General features: G+C 44.2%; 1 protein-coding gene across 2 annotated transcripts in view; it reads left to right on the top strand.

Moving 5' to 3' along the window:
- Positions 1-19,261, top strand: part of LOC106561846 (cholesterol side-chain cleavage enzyme, mitochondrial) — a 30,446-nt gene extending 11,185 nt beyond the window's left edge. The window contains exons 2-9 of one of the 2 annotated variants that reach the window (XM_082957491.1): positions 1,547-1,702; positions 2,581-2,780; positions 5,082-5,285; positions 6,592-6,752; positions 7,065-7,231; positions 11,233-11,311; positions 11,420-11,611; positions 15,892-19,261. In XM_082957491.1, the coding sequence (XP_082813617.1) occupies positions 1,547-1,702; positions 2,581-2,780; positions 5,082-5,285; positions 6,592-6,752; positions 7,065-7,231; positions 11,233-11,311; positions 11,420-11,611; positions 15,892-16,014 (1,282 nt within the window). In that variant the 3' untranslated portion in view covers positions 16,015-19,261. The remainder of the gene's footprint in view (positions 1-1,546; positions 1,703-2,580; positions 2,781-5,081; positions 5,286-6,591; positions 6,753-7,064; positions 7,232-11,232; positions 11,312-11,419; positions 11,612-15,891) is intronic. The other variant, XM_082957492.1, reaches the window with a different exon arrangement.
- Positions 19,262-21,057: the final 1,796 nt, after the last annotated feature.

Raw genomic sequence — 21,057 nt, forward strand, 5'->3', positions numbered from 1 at the left:
TCAGTTAGTAGAACATGGTCCTCTGTAGATCAGTTAGTAGAACATTGTCCTCTGTAGTTCAGTTAGTAGAACATGGTCCTCTGTAGATCAGTTAGTAGAACATGGTCCTCTGTAGTTCAGTTAGTAGAACATGGTCCTCTGTAGATCAGTTAGTAGAACATGGTCCTCTGTAGAACATGGTCCTTTGTAGTTCAGTTAGTAGAACATGGCTCCAGGTCCTCTGTAGTTCAGTTAGTAGAACATGGTCCTCTGTAGTTCAGTTAGTAGAACATGGTCCTCTGTAGTTCAGTTTGTAGAACATGGTCCTCTGTAGTTCAGTTAGTAGAACATGGTCCTCTGTAGATCAGTTAGTAGAACATGGTCCTCTGTAGAACATGGTCCTCTGTAGATCAGTTAGTAGAACATGGTCCTCTGTAGTTAGTAGAACATGGTCCTCTGTAGTTCAGTTAGTAGAACATGGTCCTCTGTAGTTCAGTTAGTAGAACATGGTCCTCTGTAGTTCAGTTAGTAGAACATGGTCCTCTGTAGTTCAGTCAGTAGAACATGGTCCTCTGTAGTTCAGTTAGTAGAACATGGTCCTCTGTAGTTAGTAGAACGTGGTCCTCTGTAGAACATGGTCCTCTGTAGATCAGTTAGTAGAACATGGTCCTCTGTAGAACATGGTCCTCTGTAGTTCAGTTAGTAGAACATGGTCCTCTGTAGTTCAGTTAGTAGAACATGGTCCTCTGTAGTTCAGTTAGTAGAACATGGTCCTCTGTAGAACATGGTCCTCTGTAGATCAGTTAATAGAACATGGTTCTCTGTAGTTCAGTTAGTTGAACATGGGCCTTGCAACGCCAGGATAGTGGGTTCAATACTCGGGACCACATATATGTAAACATGTATGCACTAATGACTATGTGGCTTTGGCTAAAAGCATCTGTCAAATTACATAAAATAGGATAGGCCTTCAGTAAGAAACAAAATGTCATTCAGTTATGATGTCAAAGGAGACAAAGTTATAATATAGTATTAACCATTGTCTACCCCAGGACGAGTAGCTGCTGCTTTTGCAACAGCTACTAGGGATCCTAATAAAATACCAAATACCAAAGTACTGAAGCAGTGAATACAAGTTCTGTATTACTATTATTCACAACTAAAAGTTTCAGCTATGCAGTGAACAATAGTTATAGCTAGAGCCCACTTCAACATATTGCTACAACACGGTTTGTGTTGTTGCTGCAGACAAAACACTAAATTCTGGAATTAGCTTTGTTGAGAGGAGCAATCTTTTCTATCAGACAAATACAATATGAAACTAGCCATATATAAATATTAAAACAATTTAGAAGGGGATTTCTACTAGCAAAATATGTTTGATTGTAACAAAGGTACAGTCTGCTATATTTACTGCTGCCCATGTGGTTCAAACATGCTTCATTGTCCTGCAGGGAGAAGATGGACTATTATGAGTGTGAACAAAACAAAAATAAGTGCATTTTACCAACAAAACCTTTGAACATAAATTACATGATCTGCTGTCCTCTGTCATTGTACCTGACAGGGAGAAGATAGGCTACTATGATAGTGTAAACATTATAAAGCCGGAGGATGCGGCCATCCTGTTCAAGGCAGAAGGACATTACCCCAAGAGGTTAACGGTGGAGGCATGGACCTCATACAGAGACTACAGGAACAGGAAATATGGAGTCCTGCTCAAGTACGTACACTGTTCTGTTATATCGGTCAAACAGTCGTTTAAAAATAAGGACTTTCAAATCAACGTCATCATAAGCTTTCCTTTTTGTGATGTTTTGACTATTCACACCACAGTATTGTAGCCTGGGAAACAGTCTCTTTACCCATCATTCCACTCCTTGCCACTCCTTGTCATGCATTTGGCAATGACAAGAAGTGAAATGTTAGCTAAAGAGACAGGTACCCTGGCTAACAGTTTAGGGTTTACCCAAACTCGACTCTGTTATCTCAGATATCTTTTCACATTGCCATATCTACAGGCCAGCCCAGTACAGCTTGGCTTGGTATGGCCCTATAGCGTGGTAGATGGTAACCAGGCCAGGTATGGCCCTATAGTACGGTAGATGGTAACCAGGCCAGGTGTAGTCCTATAGTGTGGTAGATGGTAACCAGGCCAGGTGTGGCCCTATAGCATGGTAGATGGTAACCAGGCCAGGTGTGGCCCTGTAGCGTGGTAGATGGTAACCAGGCCAGGTGTAGCCCTGTAGCGTGGTAGATGGTAACCAGGCCAGGTGTAGCCCTGTAGCTTGGTAGATGGTAACCAGGCCAGGTGTAGCCCTGTAGCGTGGTAGATGGTAACCAGGCCAGGTGTGGCCCTATAGCGTGGTAGATGGTAACCAGGCCAGGTGTAGCCCTGTAGCGTGGTAGATGGTAACCAGGCCAGGTGTGGCCCTGTAGTGTGAATCAGGCATTATTGACAGACTTTGTTATTGAGATTTAGTTATTGAGATTTAGTTATTGACACTTAGTTATTGACACTTAGTTAATGAAATTTAGTTTTGCTGGTTCTGTGACATTCCAAAACAATTCACAAGGTTTGGTCTTTTTCTCTCCCTGTAGGAATGGCGAGGACTGGCGTTCCAACAGGGTGATTCTGAATAGAGAGGTGATCTCTCCCAAGGTGTTGGGGAACTTTGTTCCTCTGTTGGATGAAGTTGGACAGGACTTTGTGGCCCGGGTACATAAGAAGATAGAAAGGAGTGGACAGGGCAAATGGACCACCGATCTTTCTCAAGAACTCTTCAAATACGCTCTGGAATGTAAGTCCGTTTCACCTAATATTTACTTGTGGCTGTCTTGAAACCTGTGATGACCATGTTTTATACACTGACTCATACCAGTACAGTGCCTTGCAAAAGTATTCATCTCCCTTGGCATTTTTCCTATTTTGTTGCATTATAACCTGTAAATTAAATAGATTTTTTATTTGGATTTCATGTAATGGACATACACAAAATAGTCCAAATTGGTGAAGTGAAATGAACAAAAATTATTTGTTTCAAAGGATTTAAAAAGAATTACATCGGAAAAGTGGTGAGTGCATATATATTCACCCCCTTTGCTATGAAGCCCTTAAATAAGATCTGGTGCAGCCAATTACCTTCAGAAGTCACATAATTAGTCAAATAAAGTCCACCTGTGTGAAATCTAAGTGTCACATGATATGTCACATGATCTCGGTATATATACACCTGTTCTGAAAGGCCCTAGAGTCTGCAACACCACTAAGCAAGAGGCACCACCAAGCAAGTGGCACAATGAAGACAAAATAGCTCTCCAAACAGGTCAAGGACAAAGTTGTGGAGAAGTACAGATCAGGGTTGGGTTATAAAAAATATCCAAAACTTTGAACATCCCATGGAGCACCATTATTAAAAAATTGTAAGAATATGGCACCGCAACAAACCTGCCAAGAGAGGGCCGCCCACCAAAACTCACGGACTAGGCAAAGAGGGCATTAATCAGAAAGGCAACAAAGAGACCAAAGATAACCCTGAAGGAGCTGCAAAGCTCCACATTGGAGTTTGGAGTATCTGTCCATAGGACCACTTTAAGCCGTTCACTCCACAGAGCTGGGCTTTATGGAAGAGTGGCCAGAAAGAGCCATTGCTTAAAGAAAAAAATAAGAAAATACATTTGGTGTTCGCCAAAAGGTATGTGGGAGACTCCCCAAGTATATGGAAGAAGGAACTCTGGTCAGATGATACTAAAATTGAGCATTTTGGCCATCAAGGAAAATGTCTGGCGCAAACCCAACACCTCTCATCACCCCATGAATATCATCCCCATAGTGAAGCATGGTGGTGGCAGCATCATGCTGTGGGGATGTTTTTCCATCGGCGGAGACTGGGAAATTGAAGGAATGATGGATGTCACTAAATACAGGAAAATCCTTGAGGAAACCTTTTTCAGTCTTCCAGAGATTTGAGACTGGGACGTAGGTTCACCTTCCAGCAGGACAATGACCCTAAGCATACTGCTAAAGCAACACTCGAGTGGTTTAAGGGGAAACATTTAAATGTCTTGGAATGGCCTAGTCAAAGCCCAGACCTCAATCCAATTGAGCATCTGTGGTATAACTTAAAGATTTCTGTACACCAGCGGAACCCATCCAACTTGAAGGAGCTGGAGCAGTTTTGCCTTGAAGAATGGGCAAAAATCCCAGTGTCTAGATGTGCCAAGTTTATAGAGATGTATCCCAAGAGACTTGCAGCTGTAATTGCTGCCAAAGGTGAGTCTACAAAGTATTGACTTTGAGGGGGTGAATAGTTATGCATGCTCAAGTTTTCTGTTTTTTTGTGTTATTTCTTGTTTGTTTCACAATAAAAAATATTTTTGCATCTTCAGAGTGGTAGGCATGTTGTGTAAATCAAATGATACAACCCCCCCAAAAATCCATTTTAATTCCAGGTTGTAAGGCAATAAAATAGGAAAAATGCCAAAGGGGGGGTGACTACTTTCGCAAGCCACTGTACCAGATTGTCTCAAATACTGTAAGGTTAACATCTTATATTTCTGCTAATATCTTACTTAGGTCCATCGCTCCTTAGGGGTCATAGGACATCGACGATGACAACTAATATCTTACTTACTTAGGCCCATCATTCCTTAGGGGTCATAGGACATCGACGATGACAACTAATAGTGTCTTACTTACTTAGGTCCTTAGGGGTCATAGGCCATTTACGATGACAGCTAATATCTTACTTACTTAGGCCCATCACTCCTTAGGGGTCATAGGCCATCGACGATGGCAACTAATATCTTACTTACTTACTTAGGCTCATCACTCCTTCGAGGTCATAGTACATCGACAACTGGTGTCTTAGGCTGGCGGAATATACTGTCCTCTACTGTATATTATACTATATATACCTGATATTGTTGTATGTACACTAAGTTCAGTATGGTACAATGTCTCACATGTGCTGTGCTGTAATGCGGTAGGTTCTGTTCTGTATGGAAGCCGTCTGTGTCTCACTTGTGTTCTCTCCTCTACAGCAGTGGGTTCGATGCTGTATGTGAATGTTTGTGTCTAACCTGTGTTCTCTTCTCTCCAGCGGTGGGTTCAGTTCTGTATGGGGAGCGTCTGGGCCTGATGTTGGACTACATCAACCCTGAGGCCCAACACTTCATTGACTGCATCTCTCTGATGTTCAAGACTACCTCTCCCATGCTGTACATCCCCCCGGCCATGCTGAGGAGGGTAGGAGCCAAGATCTGGAGAGATCACGTAGAGGCCTGGGATGGCATCTTCAACCAGGGTAGGACAATGCTCATAGCATATCCCTGTGATATCTGCAAACATTGAAGGATCAGGGCCAGGGGGGGAGGATCAGGGCCAAGGAGAAGGGTCAGGGCCAGGGGGAAGGATCAGGGCCAGGGGGGAAGGATCAGGGCCAAGGGGAAGGGTCAGGGCCAGGGCCAGGGGGAAGGATCAGGGCCACGGGGAAGGATCAGGGCCAAGGAGAAGGATCAGGGCCAAGGGGAAGGATCAGGGCCAGGGGGAAGGATCAGGGCCAGGGGGAAGGATCAGGGCCAAGGGGAAGGGTCAGGGCCAGGGGGAAGGATCAGGGCCACGGGGAAGGGTCAGGGCCAAGGGGAAGGATCAGGGTCAGGGCCAGGGGGAAGGACCAGGGCCACGGGGAAGGATCAGGGCCAAGGGGAAGGGTCAGGGCCAGGGGGAAGGATCAGGGCCAGGGGGAAGGATCAGGGCCACGGGGAAGGATCAGGGCCACGGGGAAGGATCAGGGCCAAGGGGAAGGATCAGGGCCAAGGGGAAGGGTCAGGGCCAGGGGGGGAGGATCAGGGCCAAGGAGAAGGGTCAGGGCCAGGGGGAAGGATCAGGGCCACGGGGAAGGGTCAGGGCCAAGGGGAAGGATCAGGGTCAGGGCCAGGGGGAAGGACCAGGGCCACGGGGAAGGATCAGGGCCAAGGGGAAGGGTCAGGGCCAGGGGGAAGGATCAGGGCCAGGGGGAAGGATCAGGGCCACGGGGAAGGATCAGGGCCAAAGATCAGGGCCAAGGGGAAGGATCAGGGCCACGGGGAAGGATCAGGGCCAAAGATCAGGGCCAAGGGGAAGGATCAGGGCCACGGGATGGGATAGGGTCAAGGGGAAGACTTAAGATCAAGGGGAAGGGCCACAGGGAAGGGTTTGGGCCAAGGGAAGGGTTAGGAACAAGGGGAAGGGATGGGGCCAAAGGGAAGGGATAAAGCCAAGGGGAATGGTTAGGGAGGAAACATTGAAAGTTTAGGGCCAAGGGGTAGTGCCAAACATTGAAGGATTAGGGCAAAAGGGAAGGATTAGGGCCAAACATGGAATGTTTAGGGCTGAGGGGAAGAGTTAGGGAGCAAACACTGAAGGGTTAAGGACAAGGGTTAGGGCCAGTGGGAAGTGTTAGGGCTGTAATCTATTTAAGGAAACAAAAAAAAGTAAAGCCAGGAAAAAGACAGTTGTCTGTGATCCGTATGATGCATTTAAGATCACAAATAACACTGTGCTGGTGCTGTGTCTGTATCAGTAGCTATGTTGGTTCACTGTTAAACTGTCCTGATTACATGTTCTCCCAGCGGACCGCTGCATCCAGAACATCTACAGGACGATGCGTCAGGACACCAACACCCACGGGAAGTATCCAGGAGTCCTGGCCAGCCTTCTGATGTTAGACAAGCTGTCTATAGAGGATATCAAGGCCAGCGTCACTGAACTGATGGCTGGAGGGGTAGACACGGTAATAACTTGTATATAACCTCTCTAGAAAACATCTATAACAAGCTGTCTTTAGAGGACATCAAGGCCAGCGTCGCCGAACTGTAAGGCTGAAGGGGTAGACACTATAACAAAGTTGATAATGACTTCCAACAGTAATCACCTTATCCTGTTGTTTAGACCTGGTTCTGTGAGGCTGTACGAGAGATATCCAAGTCAACTGATTAGTTAACTACCAGATAGGGTAGACAACCAGCCGTATTTCAGCCCTCTGGAATCAGTTCATGAACCGTTGTCTCTAGTAGTTAGCATTCTACTCTGTAATGTATTTCAGACGTCTATCACCCTGCTGTGGACTCTATATGAGCTGGCCAGACACCCTGACCTCCAGGAGGAGTTGAGGGCTGAGGTGGCTGTAGCCAGACAGTCTACCCAGGGAGACATGCTACAGATGCTGAAGATGATACCGCTGGTCAAAGGAGCGCTGAAGGAAACTCTGAGGTCGGACAGACAGACAAGATGATTGACCAACGATAGCTGATGTTAACTACAATGACTACCTAAACAAGACAATAACTACAATACCAATTATTATAAACCCACAACAACAGTATACCATTTAAAAAAAAATTATTTCAACTTTATTTAACCAGGTAGGCTAGTTGAGAACAAGTTCTCATTTATAACTGTGACCTGGCCAAGATAAAGGAAAGCAGTTCGACACATACAACAACACAGAGTTACAAATGGAATAAACAAACATACAGTCAATAATACAGTAGGATAAAAAGTCTATATACAGTGTGCGCAAATGAGATGAGATAAAGGAGGTAAGGCAAATAGGCCATAGTTGCGAAATAATTACAATATACCAATTTAACACTGGAGTGATTGATGTGCAGAAGATGAATGTGCAAGTAGAGATACTGGGGTGCAAAGGTGCAAGATACATGAATAAATACAGTATGGGATGAGGTAGTTGGATGGGCTATTTACAGATGGGATATGTACAGGTGCAGTGATCTGTGAGCTGCTCTGACAGCTGGTGCTTAAAGCTAGTGAGGGAGATATGAGTCTCCAGCTTCAGTCATTTTTGCAGTTCGTTCCAGTCATTGGCAGCAGAGAACTGGAAGGAAAGGTGGCCAAAGGAGGAATTAGCTTTGGGGGTGACCAGTGAAATATACCTGCTGGAGCGCGTGCTATGGGTGGGTGCTGCTATGGTGACCAGTGAGCTGAGATCAGGTGGGGCTTTACCTAGCAAACACTTATAGATGACCTGGAGCCAGTGGGTTTGGCGACGAGTATGAAGCGAGGGCCAGCCAACGAGAACATACAGGTCGCAGTGGTGGGCAGTATATGGGGCTTTGGTGACAAAACGGATGGCACTGTGATAGACTGCATCCAGTTTGCTGAGTAGAGTGTTGGAGGCTATTTTGTAGATGACATTGCCGAAGTCAAGGATTGGTAGGATAGTCAGTTTTACGAGGGTATGTTTGGCAGCATGAGTGAAGGATGCTTTGTTGCGAAATAGGAAGCCGATTCTATATTTCATTTTGGATTGGAGATGCTTAATGTGAGTCTGGAAAGAGAGTTTACAGTCTAACCAGACACGTAGGTATTTGTAGTTGTCCACATATTCTAAGTCAGAACCGTCTAGAGTAGTGATGCTGAACGGGCGGGCAGGTGCGGACAGCGATCGGTTGAAGAGCATGCATTTAGTTTTACTTGCATTAAAGAGCAGCTGGAGGCCACGGAAGGAGAGTTGTATGGCATTGAAGCTCATCTGGAGGTTAGTTAACACAGTGTCCAAAGAAGGGCCAGAGGTATACAGAATGGTGTCGTCTGCGTAGAGGTGTATCAGAAAATCACCAGCAGCAAGAGCGACATCATTGATGTATACAGAGAAGAGAGTCGGCCCAAGAATTGAACCTTGTGGCACCCCCATAGACTGCCAGCGGTCCAGACAACAGGCCCTCAGATTTGACACACTGAACTCTCTCTGAGAAGTAGTTGGTGAACCAGGCGAGGCAGTCATTTGAGAAGCCAAGGCTGTTGAGTCTGCCAATAGGAATGTGGTGATTGAGAGAGTCGAAAGCCTTGGCCAGGTTGATGAATACAGCTGCACAGTAATGTCTCTTATCGATGGCGGTTATGATATTGTTTATGACCTTGAGCGTGGCTGAGGTGCATCCATGACCAGCTCGGAAACCAGATTGCATAGCGGAGAAGGTACGGAGGGATTTGAAATGGTCGGTGATCTGTTTGTGATATGATCTGCTTGGCTTTCGAAGCCCTTAGAAAGGCAGGGTAGGATAGATATAGGTCTGTAGCAGTTTGGGTCTAGAGTGTCTCCCCCTTTGAAGAGGGGGATGACCGCGGCATCTCTTTTGTATCATCTTTTGTATCAGATGATACAAAAGAGAGATTGCACAGGCTAGTAATAGGGGTTGCAACAATTTCAGCGGATATTTTTAGGAAGTGAGGGTCCAGATTTTTTAGCCCTGCCGATTTGTAGGGGTCCAGATTTTGCAGCTCTTTCAGAACATCAGCTATCTGAATTTGGGTGAAGAAGAAATGGGGAAGGCTTGGTCAAGTTGCTGTGGGGGGTGCAGGGCTGTTGACCGGGGTAGTGGTAGCCAGGTGGAAAACATGGCCAGCCGTAGAAAAATGCTTATTGAAATTCTCAATTATCGTGGATTTATCGGTGGTGACAGTGTTTTCTAGCCTCAGTGCAGTGGGCAGCTGGGAGGAAGTGCTCTTATTCTCCATGGACTTTAGAGTGTCCCAGAACTTTTTGGAGTTTGTGCTACAGGATGCAAATTTCTCTTTGAAAAAGCTAGCCTTTGCTTTCTTAACTGCCTGCGTATATTGGTTCCTATCTTCCCTGAAAAGTTGCATATCGCGGGTCTATTCGATGCTAATGCAGAACGCCACAGGATGTTTTTGTGCTGGTCAAGGGCAGTCAGGTCTGGAGTGAACCAGGACTATATCTGTTCCTGGTTCCAATTTTTTTTGGAATGGGGCAAACTTATTTAAGATGGCAAGGGAAGCACTTTTAAACAATAACCAGGCATCCTCTACTGACAGAATGAGGTCAATATCCTTCCAGGATACCCGGGCCAGGTCGATTAGAAAGGCCTGCTCACTGAAGTGTTTTAGGGAGAGTTTGACAGTGATGAGGGGTGGTCGTTTGACCGCAGAACCATTACGGACGCAGGCAATGAGGCTGAGATCCTGGTTGAAAACAGCAGAAGTGTATTTGGAGGGTAGGTTGGTTATGTTGACATCTATGAGAGTGCCCGTGTTTACGAATTTGGGGTTGTACCTGGAAGGTTCATTGATCATTTGTGTGAGATTGAGGGCATCAAGCATAGATTGTAGGATGGCCGGGGTGTTAAGCATGTCCCAGTTTAGGTCACCCAACAGAACAAACTCTGAAGATAGATGGGGGGCAATCAATTCACATATGGTATCCAGGGCACAGCTGGGGGCAGAGGGTGGTCTTTAGCAAGCGGCAACGGTGAGAGACTTGTTTCTGGAAAGGTGGATTTTTAAAGTAGAAGCTCAAATTGTTTGGGCACAGACCTGGATAGTAGGACAGAACTCTGCAGGTTCTCTCTGCAATAGATTGCAACTCCGCCCCCTTTGGCAGTTCTATCTTGTAAGAAAATGTTATAGTTAGGGATGGAAATTTCAGGGTTTTTGGTGGTCTTCCTAAGCCAGGATTCAGACACGGCTAGGACATCCGGGTTGGCGGAGTGTGCTAAAGCAGTGAATAAAACAAACTTAGGGAGGCTTCTAATGTTAACATGCATGAAACCAAGGCTTTTACGGTTACAGAAGTCAACAAATGAGAGCGCCTGGGGAATGGGAGTGGAGCTAGGCACTGCAGGGCCTGGGTTAACCTCTACATCACCAGAGGAACAGAGGAGGAGCAGGATAAGGGTACGGCTAAAGGCTATAAGAACTGGTCGTCTAGTACGTTCGGAACAGAGAGTAAAAGGAGCAGGTTTCTGGGCACAATAGAATAGATTCAAGGCATAATGTACAGACAAAAGTATGGTAGGATGTGAATACAGTGGAGGTAAACCTAGGCATTGAGTGACGATGAGAGAGATATTGTCTCTAGAAACATAATTTAAACCATGTGAGGTCGCCGCATGTGTGGGAGGTGGAACTAAAGGTTTAGCTAAGGCGTGTTGAGCAGGGCTAGAGGCTCTACAGTGAAACAAGGCAATAATCACTAACCAAAACAGCAATGGACAAGGCATATTGACGTTAGTCAAAGTATATATCATGTCATTACTGAATATGTTTTTACGTCATTGCAATGGTGCAACCACCTAATGGTGGTTAGACAGAAGTCAAGTAACAATGATCACTTTTAGAGATACATTTCAGATATCGCTTAAACATCTATACTCTTCGTCTGTTGAGATGCCTGGGCCACCTACTGGTTAAGCATTAAGAATGTCAAGTCACCATCTTCTTCTGTCCGTCAGGCTTCATCCGGTTGCAGTCAGCTTACAGAGATACATTACAGAGGACATCGTCATTCAGAACTATCACATACCTTGTGGGGTAAGAGGAGACAACCTATGACATACAGTAGCTACTGTATTTACATTTGATCAGAGACTTTGGTTTGGGAGGGCAGTATGTTATGTGGTGTGTTCTCACTCTCTCTAGACTCTGGTCCAGTTGGGTCTCTATGCGATGGGTAGAGACCCAGATGTGTTCCCCAGACCTGAGAAGTACCTCCCGTCCCGCTGGCTGCGGACAGAGAACCAGTACTTCAGGAGCTTGGGCTTCGGGTTTGGACCCAGACAGTGTCTCGGACGGCGCATTGCTGAGACGGAAATGCAGCTCTTCCTTATACATGTGAGGATCACAGCTCAACGTTTGAATGACTGATTAAAATCCTTAAGAGTCAATCTAAGTAACATATTAAAAATAATTATATCAAAGTCTGTCAGTTTAAGCTAGAGAAATCAGTTTTTTTTGCATGGGCTGCATCTCAATCCATGTCGGCCTTCCGCATCTGCGGTGGAAGGTGGCCGAGCTACAGCGATGTTTGTCAGACCATGAGACATCCCGAAAATCTGTCTTCTCACGAAAATGTTTGTAGTGTCCGAATACTAATATGACCCATCTATGGAAAGGGGAGACTCTCACAAACACAGTTGTGCTCTCTACGACCCCCACAAGTGTCAGGGGACTCGTCTGAAGATCATACAAACACATGGAAATATGGAGGTCATTTTGAAACAACAGAAGTAAGGGGTTAAATATGTAACTGGCCACCTGGATTTGGTCTTATGTAGCACAATTGGAAATTGTGTTTTTTTTCATTGGATAAAAGTAGAGACTCAGAGCTAGAAAATGGTATATCATACACTACAGTTGAAGTACAATGGGAAAGTAATTCTGCTTTGAAAGTTGATAAACTTGTAACCCCACTTTTGAGAAAATGGCCCTTGAATGTTTAGGTACCTACTGGAGAGCCTTACTTTGTCTACACCCATTCAGCATCATTCACACCCTCTTAAACCTTAGCCCCACCCATTTCTTTAAGATATTTGCAAAACAGAGTGATTAGTTTAGTAATCAACCAAAGATTTCAAGACTAAAAGTGGTAAGAGTAGTAGCCTACAATAAGGAAAAACTCCAGGTAAATATAAACTTTATCTTGGCCTATATCCTAATCTGACTTTTGGTGCAGGTCATGTTGTTCTTCACATTACCGTCTCTGGTAAACACACACAATACCAAATAAAATAAAAAGTTGATTTGTCACATGCACAGGATACAGAAGATGTAAACAGTACAGTGAAATTGTTACTATAGTAGCAATATCAAAAGCAGAAAATGTCCAGTTAAACATATGTTATAAATATTAGATGACACTTACCAGACACACTTGTCTAAATTGATGGGTCATGTGAAAGAAATGCTAAAACCACCCCAACATCCACATCTAGCTAAGTGGATGGGTCACTATTATCTAGACCTGTTCACATGTTCATGAAATACAATAGATGGCTGTAATCACCCCCAGATACACCTGGCTAACTTGATGGGTCATGTCGTCATCTGGGAAAGTGTTTTGTTTAGACATGTAGCTAGCTAGCTAAACAATGAAATGGCATAGTCCCAACTCATACTACTACCAACCAATACAAACATTGTCATAGCTGTAGTCTAAATGTCCAGGTAGCTAAAGCTAATCTACCAGGTTCAATGTTAGCTAGATAACATTAGGCTATAATGAAGAATGCAAATTAATATCCGATTTGAATAATATTACTACACAGATCAAACACGTAACGTTAGCTAGCGAGCTGGCAAGCTAACGTTCGCTAGCTAGCTAACAGTACACTCTAACTTGCAATGAAAAACGATTTTCTGACAAACTTAGAAATATTTAATATCTGAAAATGTAGCTGGACTACGGATAAATGCTTCACTACAGACTGGAACCATTTAAATCTGTTCTGATTGTAGCTGCATCTTGTTCCGCCAGCGTTGTCTCAAGTCACTCCGGTTCACACTGACCGTGGCGTGTGCAGAAAGAAGCAAATCACTTTTTTCAACTGATCTGTCGACAGCACCTGCTAAATTCAGGACATAAATGTTGTTTAGAAAAGTATCAAAACTTTTGTAGTTCTGATTGGCTGACGTTATATCTTTCAAAAATGGTGCGGTAGAAAGAACTATCAACACACACTGAACAGCTGAGGTTATAGAGAGAAGCGTTCTACCTGGCAGACCAATCCAAACTCATCTCTCGGCATGTCCAGCCCATCCATTATCTCAGCCAATCCAGGCTAGCGGGAAGTTTCCTGCCTTTTTCCAAAATAGGCTCGTAATTTAACCATTTTATTTGTATTTACAGACGGAATACAAGTTTACTATTAAAACATATATAAAAATGTCTTATGAACCACAAACTTGGTTAGACACGTGTCCTCACAAAAAAAGTGCTAAAATATTAATAAGCTGAACTATTTACAAATGGCATTGGTGTTCTTTTTACATCCCAGGTGTAGATGATTAGATTGCAATTTCACCATAGCTTGTGCATGTTGTAATAGTCTTTGAAGCAGCCCCTCTCTGCCAGGAAACAAAAAGTGAACTGTTATACTCACAGACACCATTCAAACAGTTTTAGAAACTTTAGGGTGTTTTCTATCCATATATAATAAGTATATGCATATTCTAGTTACTGGGTAGGATTAGTAACCAGATTAAATCGGGTACGTTTTTTTATCCAGCCGTGAAAATACTGCCCCCTAGCCCCAACAGGTTAAGAGCATCGAGGGGGCGCCGAGAGGCAGGGGCTGGGACAGGCGGTAGCTCGCCTCGCGGCGGACCGCCAGCTCAATCCCGAGATCAAACTACGAGCTTTTTAACTGCAGCAACTTTAAGATACGCTATTGGAGCTGGAATTACCGCGGCTGCTGGCACCAGACTTGCCCTCCAATGGATCCTCGTTAAAGGATTTAAAGTGTACTCATTCCAATTACAGGGCCTCGAAAGAGTCCTGTATTGTTATTTTTCGTCACTACCTCCCCGAGAAGATCTGTCATTTCACCCTTTTGTCCCCCCGTGTTTTGTGCAATGCTTGCAGTTCTTCCTTTTGTCTTTTGGCATGTGTGTTGGATAGTGACGCTCACCTTGAATGGGGGAGTCTTGTGATGGTTGTGAGGTTGCATTGGGGCCCCAATTCAGTCATTTCCAACACCAGCTGCTCTCAGAAGGCTAACTGGGAGAGAGGGGTTTGTCCTTTTGCTTTGGCCATCTACTTGTTGAGAATGAAAGCATTTACTGTGGCAATGACCACAAAATGGTAAAAATAAGTCTTATACCACTTCCTGGTCTTGTGGAGGACCTGGTAGAAGCCTATCAGAGCATCAGACTGCTCGACAACCCCCATGCTGGCATTGTAGTCTCTAACAGAAACAGGAATGGGGACATTCTTTCTCACCCATGCCACATTGGCATTTTTCACCCTCCTTGAGACATAGTCGCTATTGAATGCCTTATGCTGTGTGGTGAGCATGCTTACTTCCCTCAAACCGATAGAGTGGGGACTTGCTCCAGTTGTCAACAAGTCTTGATACCGTCACCAGTCCCATGTAAATCACCAAGGACAGGTAGTAGAGCATGTCACCATGGTGACAGGTTTCCATCTTCCTTCCCCCCTGCTGATTCTTGTCCCCATACCTGCTGGTATTACTAATTAGTGTTCCCAGTACAGAGGTGGCAAAGTAGAGCTGAAACAGCTGTAAGGGGTTGTGTGTTTCATCACTAACCAACTGTGGGCCTTCAGGTCGTTTGGTTTAAACCTACATTTTTCTGGCTCCTCGTCATCTTCAAGGACCGTATGCCAGTTTCAGCACAGACCTGCCCTTTTATAAATTCATATGCCCATATATGGTAGTAAGTCACACCAAATAGTTGAAGGCACCGATCAATAGCCAAGATACTCAGCTTTCTGCAGACACCCTGCTTTTGCAGATAGGGGCTACCGTTCTCATAGAAGACTGAATTAAATAAATGCAAATCTAAAAGGGTCCCCAAATAATATTAAGAGGTTAAGGCAGATGAAAGTTGACATGTTCCAGAAGTAATTTCTGCCAAAAAATGCATTTTGATAAAAAAATGTATGTTTACGTTCAAATGCCTCTCCTGTGAAGTGATGTGCGACATAGTCCTAGTTTCCTGAAACGAGTCACATAGGTAGGACAGACACCTAAAAAACCTTATTCCTTATGATGTATATTTTATTACGTCTTTTTTGACATTTATGAATGTGTTATTCAATGCGTTTCTATGGGCTATAGTAGTAAAAGACAAATTCTATATTTTATCAAATAATTGTTTACATTTTTTATACTTAAAGGGGTCCTAAAATTCAAAATCAAATAGCTAAATGATCCATGGTATGACCATCTTAAAACAATTTTAAAAAAACATTTTAGCTTGAAGACTTGGGACTACTTTAGTTCAAACAACTTATTTCGTTTTGATTTAACTTTCATTTAGTTTAAACAACTTTTTTTATTCAGCTAGAATTTTTCCTTCCAATAGAACAATGTCACAGGAAGACAGAACAGGCATATGGTTGTAACACTGTACCTTTTTCTCTGTCACTGCAGATGCTGGAGAACTTCAGAGTAGATAAACAGCGTCAGGTGGAGGTGCACAGTACCTTTGAGTTGATCTTGTTGCCAGAGAAGCCCATTCTTCTGACCCTGAAGCCTCTAAAGAGCAGCCAGTGAAATCATGAAGCCTCTACACAGCAGCCGGTGACATCATGAAGCCTCTACACAGCAGCCGGTGACATCATGAAGCCTCTACACAGCAGCTGGTGACATCATGAAGTCTCTAGACAGCAGCCGGTGACATCATGAAGCCTCTACACAGCAGCCGGTGACTTTCATAAAATCACAAGTGTTATTCATCAAAATAAAGCTTAACTTCTTGTTAATCCAGCCGCTGTGTCAGATTTCAAAAAGGCTTTACGGCGAAAGCATACCATGCAATTATCTGAGGACAGCGCCCCGCATACAAACACATGAAAAACATATTTCAACCAGGCAGGTGCGCACGAAAGTCAGAAATAGCGATATAATAAATGCCTTACCTTTGATGATCTTCTTCTGTTGGCACTCCAAAAGGTCCCAGTTACATCACAAATGGTCCTTTTTTTTTCGAAAATGTCCTTCTTTATATCCATAAAAACTCAGTTTACCTGGTGCGCTTCAGTCAATAATCCACCCAGTTTCCCTCCATCAAAATATATACAAAATTAATCCCAAACATTACTAATAAACTTTTCCAAAGAAGTCAAACAACGTTTATAATCAAACCTTAGGTACCCTAATACGTAAATAAATGATACAATTTAAGACGGAGAATTGTTATTGTCTTTAACAGAGAAAAATACCAAAGAACGCGCTCTCTTCCATGCGCTTGGAAACACTAGAGCCAAAATGGGAGCCACCTAGAAAAACGACCATTTCTGGCTCATTTTTCCAAAAACCAGCCTGAAACTCTTTCTAAAGACTGTTGACATCTAGTGGAAGCCCTAGGAACTGCAATCTGGGAGGACTTGGTCTTATAATAAAAGTGATAGCCATTGAAAATAGTCGTAGGCTGATGTCAGTGGCGGTCTCGTAGCAAAAGTAATATTATTTTCATCAAACTATGTTTTCTCTCATAGTCCAAGAGAATCTGGTCATTGCGGTGGTGGCACAGGTCTACTCATTTCTCCTAAGTGGAGATTTTGTATTTTATCCCTCTCGCTCGCCTGTCCATCTTCTCATTTGAATTCCATGCTTTCACTGTCACTTGACCACTCAAGCTTAACATTATTGTCATCTATCACCCCCAAGTGTCCTTAGAGAGATCCTCAATGAGCTTGACACCTTGATAATCTAATTCCCTGGCAATAGCTCACTGCTCTTCGTACTTGGTGACTTCAACCTCCCAATGTCTGCCTTCGATTAATTTATTTCCAACTCTATCTTTTCCCTCCTAGCCCTTTCCCAGTCCAATCCCACTCACAAGGCAGGCAATATGCTTTACCTCATCTTTACTGGAGACTGTTCTCCTACTAATCCTACTGTAACCCCCCTCCAGGTCTCTGTTCTCCTACTAATCTCACTGTAACCCCCCTCCAGATCTCTGTTCTCCTACTAATCTCACTGTAACCCCCCTCCAGGTCTGTTCTCCTACTAATCTCACTGTAACCCCCCTCCAGGTCTGTTCTCCTACTAATCCTACTGTAACCCCCCTCCAGGTCTGTTCTCCTACTAATCCTACTGTAACCCCCCTCCAGGTCTCTGTTCTCCTACTAATCTCACTGTAACCCCCCTCCAGGTCTCTGTTCTCCTACTAATCTCACTGTAACCCCCCTCTTTCCTTTTCTGTCTCCCTTTCCTCCATCTCTAACCACTCAGCCCCTACCCAGATGGTCTCTCTCTTTCTCTAACCACTCAGCCCCTACCCAGATGGTCTCTCCTTCTAACCACTCAGCCCCTACCCAGATGGTCTCTCTCTCTCTCTAACCACTCAGCCCCTACCCAGATGGTCTCTCTCTCTAACCACTCAGGCCCTACCCAGATGGTCTCTCTCTCTAACCACTCAGCCCCTACCCAGATGGTCTCTCTCTCTAACCGCTCAGCCCCTACCCAGATGGTCTCTCTAACCACTCAGCCCCTACCCAGATGGTCTCTCTCTCTCTAACCACTCAGCCCCTACCCAGATGGTCTCTCTCTCTAACCACTCAGCCCCTACCCAGATGGTCTCCCTCTCTAACCACTCAGCCCCTACCCAGATGGTCTCTCTCTCTCTAACCACTCAGCCCCTACCCAGATGGTCTCTCTCTCTCTCTAACCACTCAGCCCCTACCCAGATGGTCTCTCTCTCTCTAACCACTCAGCCCCTACCCAGATGGTCTCTCTCTAACCACTCAGCCCCTACCCAGATGGTCTCTCTCTCTAACCACTCAGCCCCTACCCAGATGGTCTCTCTCTCTAACCACTCAGCCCCTACCCAGATGGTCTCTCTCTCTAACCACTCAGCCCCTACCCAGATGGTCTCTCTCTCTAACCGCTCAGCCCCTACCCAGATGGTCTCTCTCTCTCTCTAACCACTCAGCCCCTACCCAGATGGTCTCTCTCTCTAACCACTCAGCCCCTACCCAGATGGTCTCTCTCTCTCTAACCACTCAGTCCCTACCCAGATGGTCTCTCTCTCTCCCACTACTCTCTCCTCTTCTATCCTATCATCTCTAACCCCTCAGCCACTACCCAGATGGTCTCTCTAACCACTCAGTCCCTACCCAGATGGTCTCTCTCTCTCCCACTACTCTCTCCTCTTCTATCCTATCATCTCTAACCACTCAGCCCCTACCCAGATGGTCTCTCTCTCTCTCTCTCTAACCACTCAGTCCCTACCCAGATGGTCTCTCTCTCTCTAACCACTCAGCCCCTACCCAGATGGTCTCTCTCTCTCTAACCACTCAGCCACTACCCAGATGGTCTCTCTCTCTCTCTAACCACTCAGCCCCTACCCAGATGGTCTCTCTCTCTCTAACCCCTCAGCCACTACCCAGATGGTCATGTGCCTTCACAATCTTCACTCTCTCTCTCCCACTATTCTCCCTTCTGCTAAATCCTTCTCCTTCCTATCTCCTGATTCTGCCTCATTGACCGGAGTCTCCTCTCTCTCCGCACTGTACCCTTTCCTGCCTGCTGGCTCAGCCCTCCCCTCCTGTTGAGTGACTCTGTGCAAGATTACACAACAGGGCTGCTGGTATAAAAACTAAAGTTCTGGAGGACCTTATCCAGTGTCCTTATCTTCATCATTCTAATCATTCTAATGCTGTTATTTATAGCGGGGAAAGGGAGTGGTTTTGGGCTGGAAATCTCTGTAACTGGGTTCCCTCCATTCAACCCTACTTTCTACACATGGACTGTACATTATTTGCCAATTTTTCATAAAATAAAAATCTTCAAGTTCTGTCATCTTGGTTGTTGATCATTGCTAGACAGACATTTTCAAGTCTTGCCACAGACTTTCAAGCCAATTTAAGTCAAAACTGTAACTAGGCCACTCAGGAACATTCAATGTCATCTCGGTAAGCAACTCCATTGTCTATTTGGCCTTGTGTTTTAGGTAATTGCCCTGCTGAAAGGTGAATTTGTCACCCAGTGTCTGTTGGAAAGCAGACTGAACCAGGTTTTCCTCTAGGATTTTGCTCATGCTTAGCTCCATTCCATTAGTTTTTTATCCTTACAAAACTCCCTAGTCCTCGCCAATGACAAGCATACCCATAACATGATGCAGCCACCACCATGCTTGAAAATATGGGGAGTGGTCCTCGGTATCAAATCAAATTTTATTTGTCACATGCGCCGAATACAACAGGTTTAGACCTTACAGTGAAATGCTTACTACAAGCCCTTAACCAACAATGCAGTTTTAAGAAAATACCCCCAAAAGATATATTAAAAACACTAAGAGATAAGAAAAACAAATAATTAAAGAGCAGCAATAAATAACAATAGCGTGGCTATATACAGGGGGTACCGGTACAGAGTCAATGTGACATGTGTTGTATTGGATTTGCCCCAAACATAACGCTTTGCATTCAAGACAAAAAGTTAATTTCTTTGCCCCCAAAAAAGTCTGGAATATTTTTTATCCTGTACAGGCTTCCTTCTTTTCACTCTGTCATTTATGTTAATGTTGTGTAGTAACTACAATGTTGTTGATCCATCCTCAGTTAAATCATCATTGGCCTCATGGTGAAATCCCTGAGCGGTTTCCTTCTTCTCCGGCAACTGAGTTGGGTAGGGCGCCTGTATCTTTGTAGTGACTGGGTGTATTGATACACCATCCAAAGTGTAATTAATAACTTCACCATCCAAAAAGGGATATTAAATGTCTGTTTTTTTTTACCAATCTACCAATAGGTGCCCTTCTTTTCAAACCCTTTCAAAACCTCCCTGGTCTTTGTGGTTGAATCTGTGCATGAAATGCACTACTCGATTGTGGGACCTTAAAGATAATTGATAATTGTATGTGTGGGGTACAGAGATGGTGTAGTCATTAGAAAATCATATTAAAAACTATTATTGCACACAAAGTGAGTCCATGCAACTTATTATGTGACTTGCTAAGCACATTTTTACTCCTGAACTTATTTAGGCTTGCCATAACAACGGGGTTGAATAGTTAATAAGTCAAGACATTTCACCTTTTCATTCTGTATTCATTTGTAAACATTTGTAAAAACATAATTCCACTTTGACATTATGGGGTAGTGTGTGTAGGCCAATGACCAAAAAAAAAATATTTAAACAAGTGTCGCTGGTCAAAACCACGTCATTCAATTTATACTCTGGTGGAATGTCTGTAGACTGTTGCTGCGACTGTCAGTTTCCATGTTGCACAGACATAACAATTAACAAAAATTCAGGAGAAAGGACCAGACTTGAATGTAACACTTAACTAGTTGCCTTGAACAACAGCTCCCTCTCAATTCAACAAGCACCAGCTGCTAAATCAAATCAAACTGTATTTGTCACATGTGCCGAATACAAGAAGTGTAGACCTCACCGTGAAATTCTTACTTACAAGCCCTTAACCAACATTGCAGTTCAAGAAGAGCTAAGAAAATATTTACCACTAAAGTAAAAAAGTAATAATAAAAAGTAACATAATAACAATAACAAGGCTATATACAGGGGGCAGTTAGTTGAGGTAATTTGTACCGTGAAATTCTTATTTACAGTTGAAGTCGGAAGTTTACA

This window comes from Salmo salar, chromosome 10 (genome assembly GCF_965601325.2).
Source record: "Salmo salar chromosome 10, fSalSal1, whole genome shotgun sequence".
In the NCBI taxonomy this organism is placed as follows: Eukaryota; Metazoa; Chordata; class Actinopteri; order Salmoniformes; family Salmonidae; genus Salmo; species Salmo salar.